The sequence below is a fragment of the Penaeus monodon genome, chromosome 20 (assembly GCF_015228065.2).
Source record: "Penaeus monodon isolate SGIC_2016 chromosome 20, NSTDA_Pmon_1, whole genome shotgun sequence".
Lineage (NCBI taxonomy): Eukaryota > Metazoa > Arthropoda > Malacostraca > Decapoda > Penaeidae > Penaeus > Penaeus monodon.
Window position 1 is genome coordinate 41,248,251 of NC_051405.1, and position 235 is coordinate 41,248,485.

At 44.3% G+C, this 235-nt stretch overlaps 1 protein-coding gene across 1 annotated transcript in view; it reads left to right on the forward strand.

The window, feature by feature from the left end:
* The window catches only part of LOC119585832 (G-patch domain and KOW motifs-containing protein-like), a gene marked incomplete in the record, with an annotated part of 6,987 nt that overhangs the window by 4,531 nt on the left and 2,221 nt on the right, over window positions 1-235 (forward strand). Inside the window, 1 exon segment of the mRNA XM_037934561.1 lies at window positions 1-194. Coding sequence (XP_037790489.1) covers window positions 1-194 — 194 coding nt within the window.

Below are 235 nucleotides of genomic sequence, written 5' to 3' on the forward strand. Positions count from 1 at the left end.
TTAAGAACAAATATATGAGTGCCGACCTTAGTGCCAGTCAGAAAAAGAGATCAAAAGATGATGATTGTAATTATGAAGCCAAGAAAGTCAAGAGATCACCAGAGAGGATGCCTATGGTCCCATGGGTGCGAGAAAACCTTCGTGTTCGTCTTATTAGCAAGGACTACAAGGGAGGGAAATACCACAAGGAAAAGGCAAGTAAACTGTTGTACCTCAGTAGCTGGTCCCCTCCCCC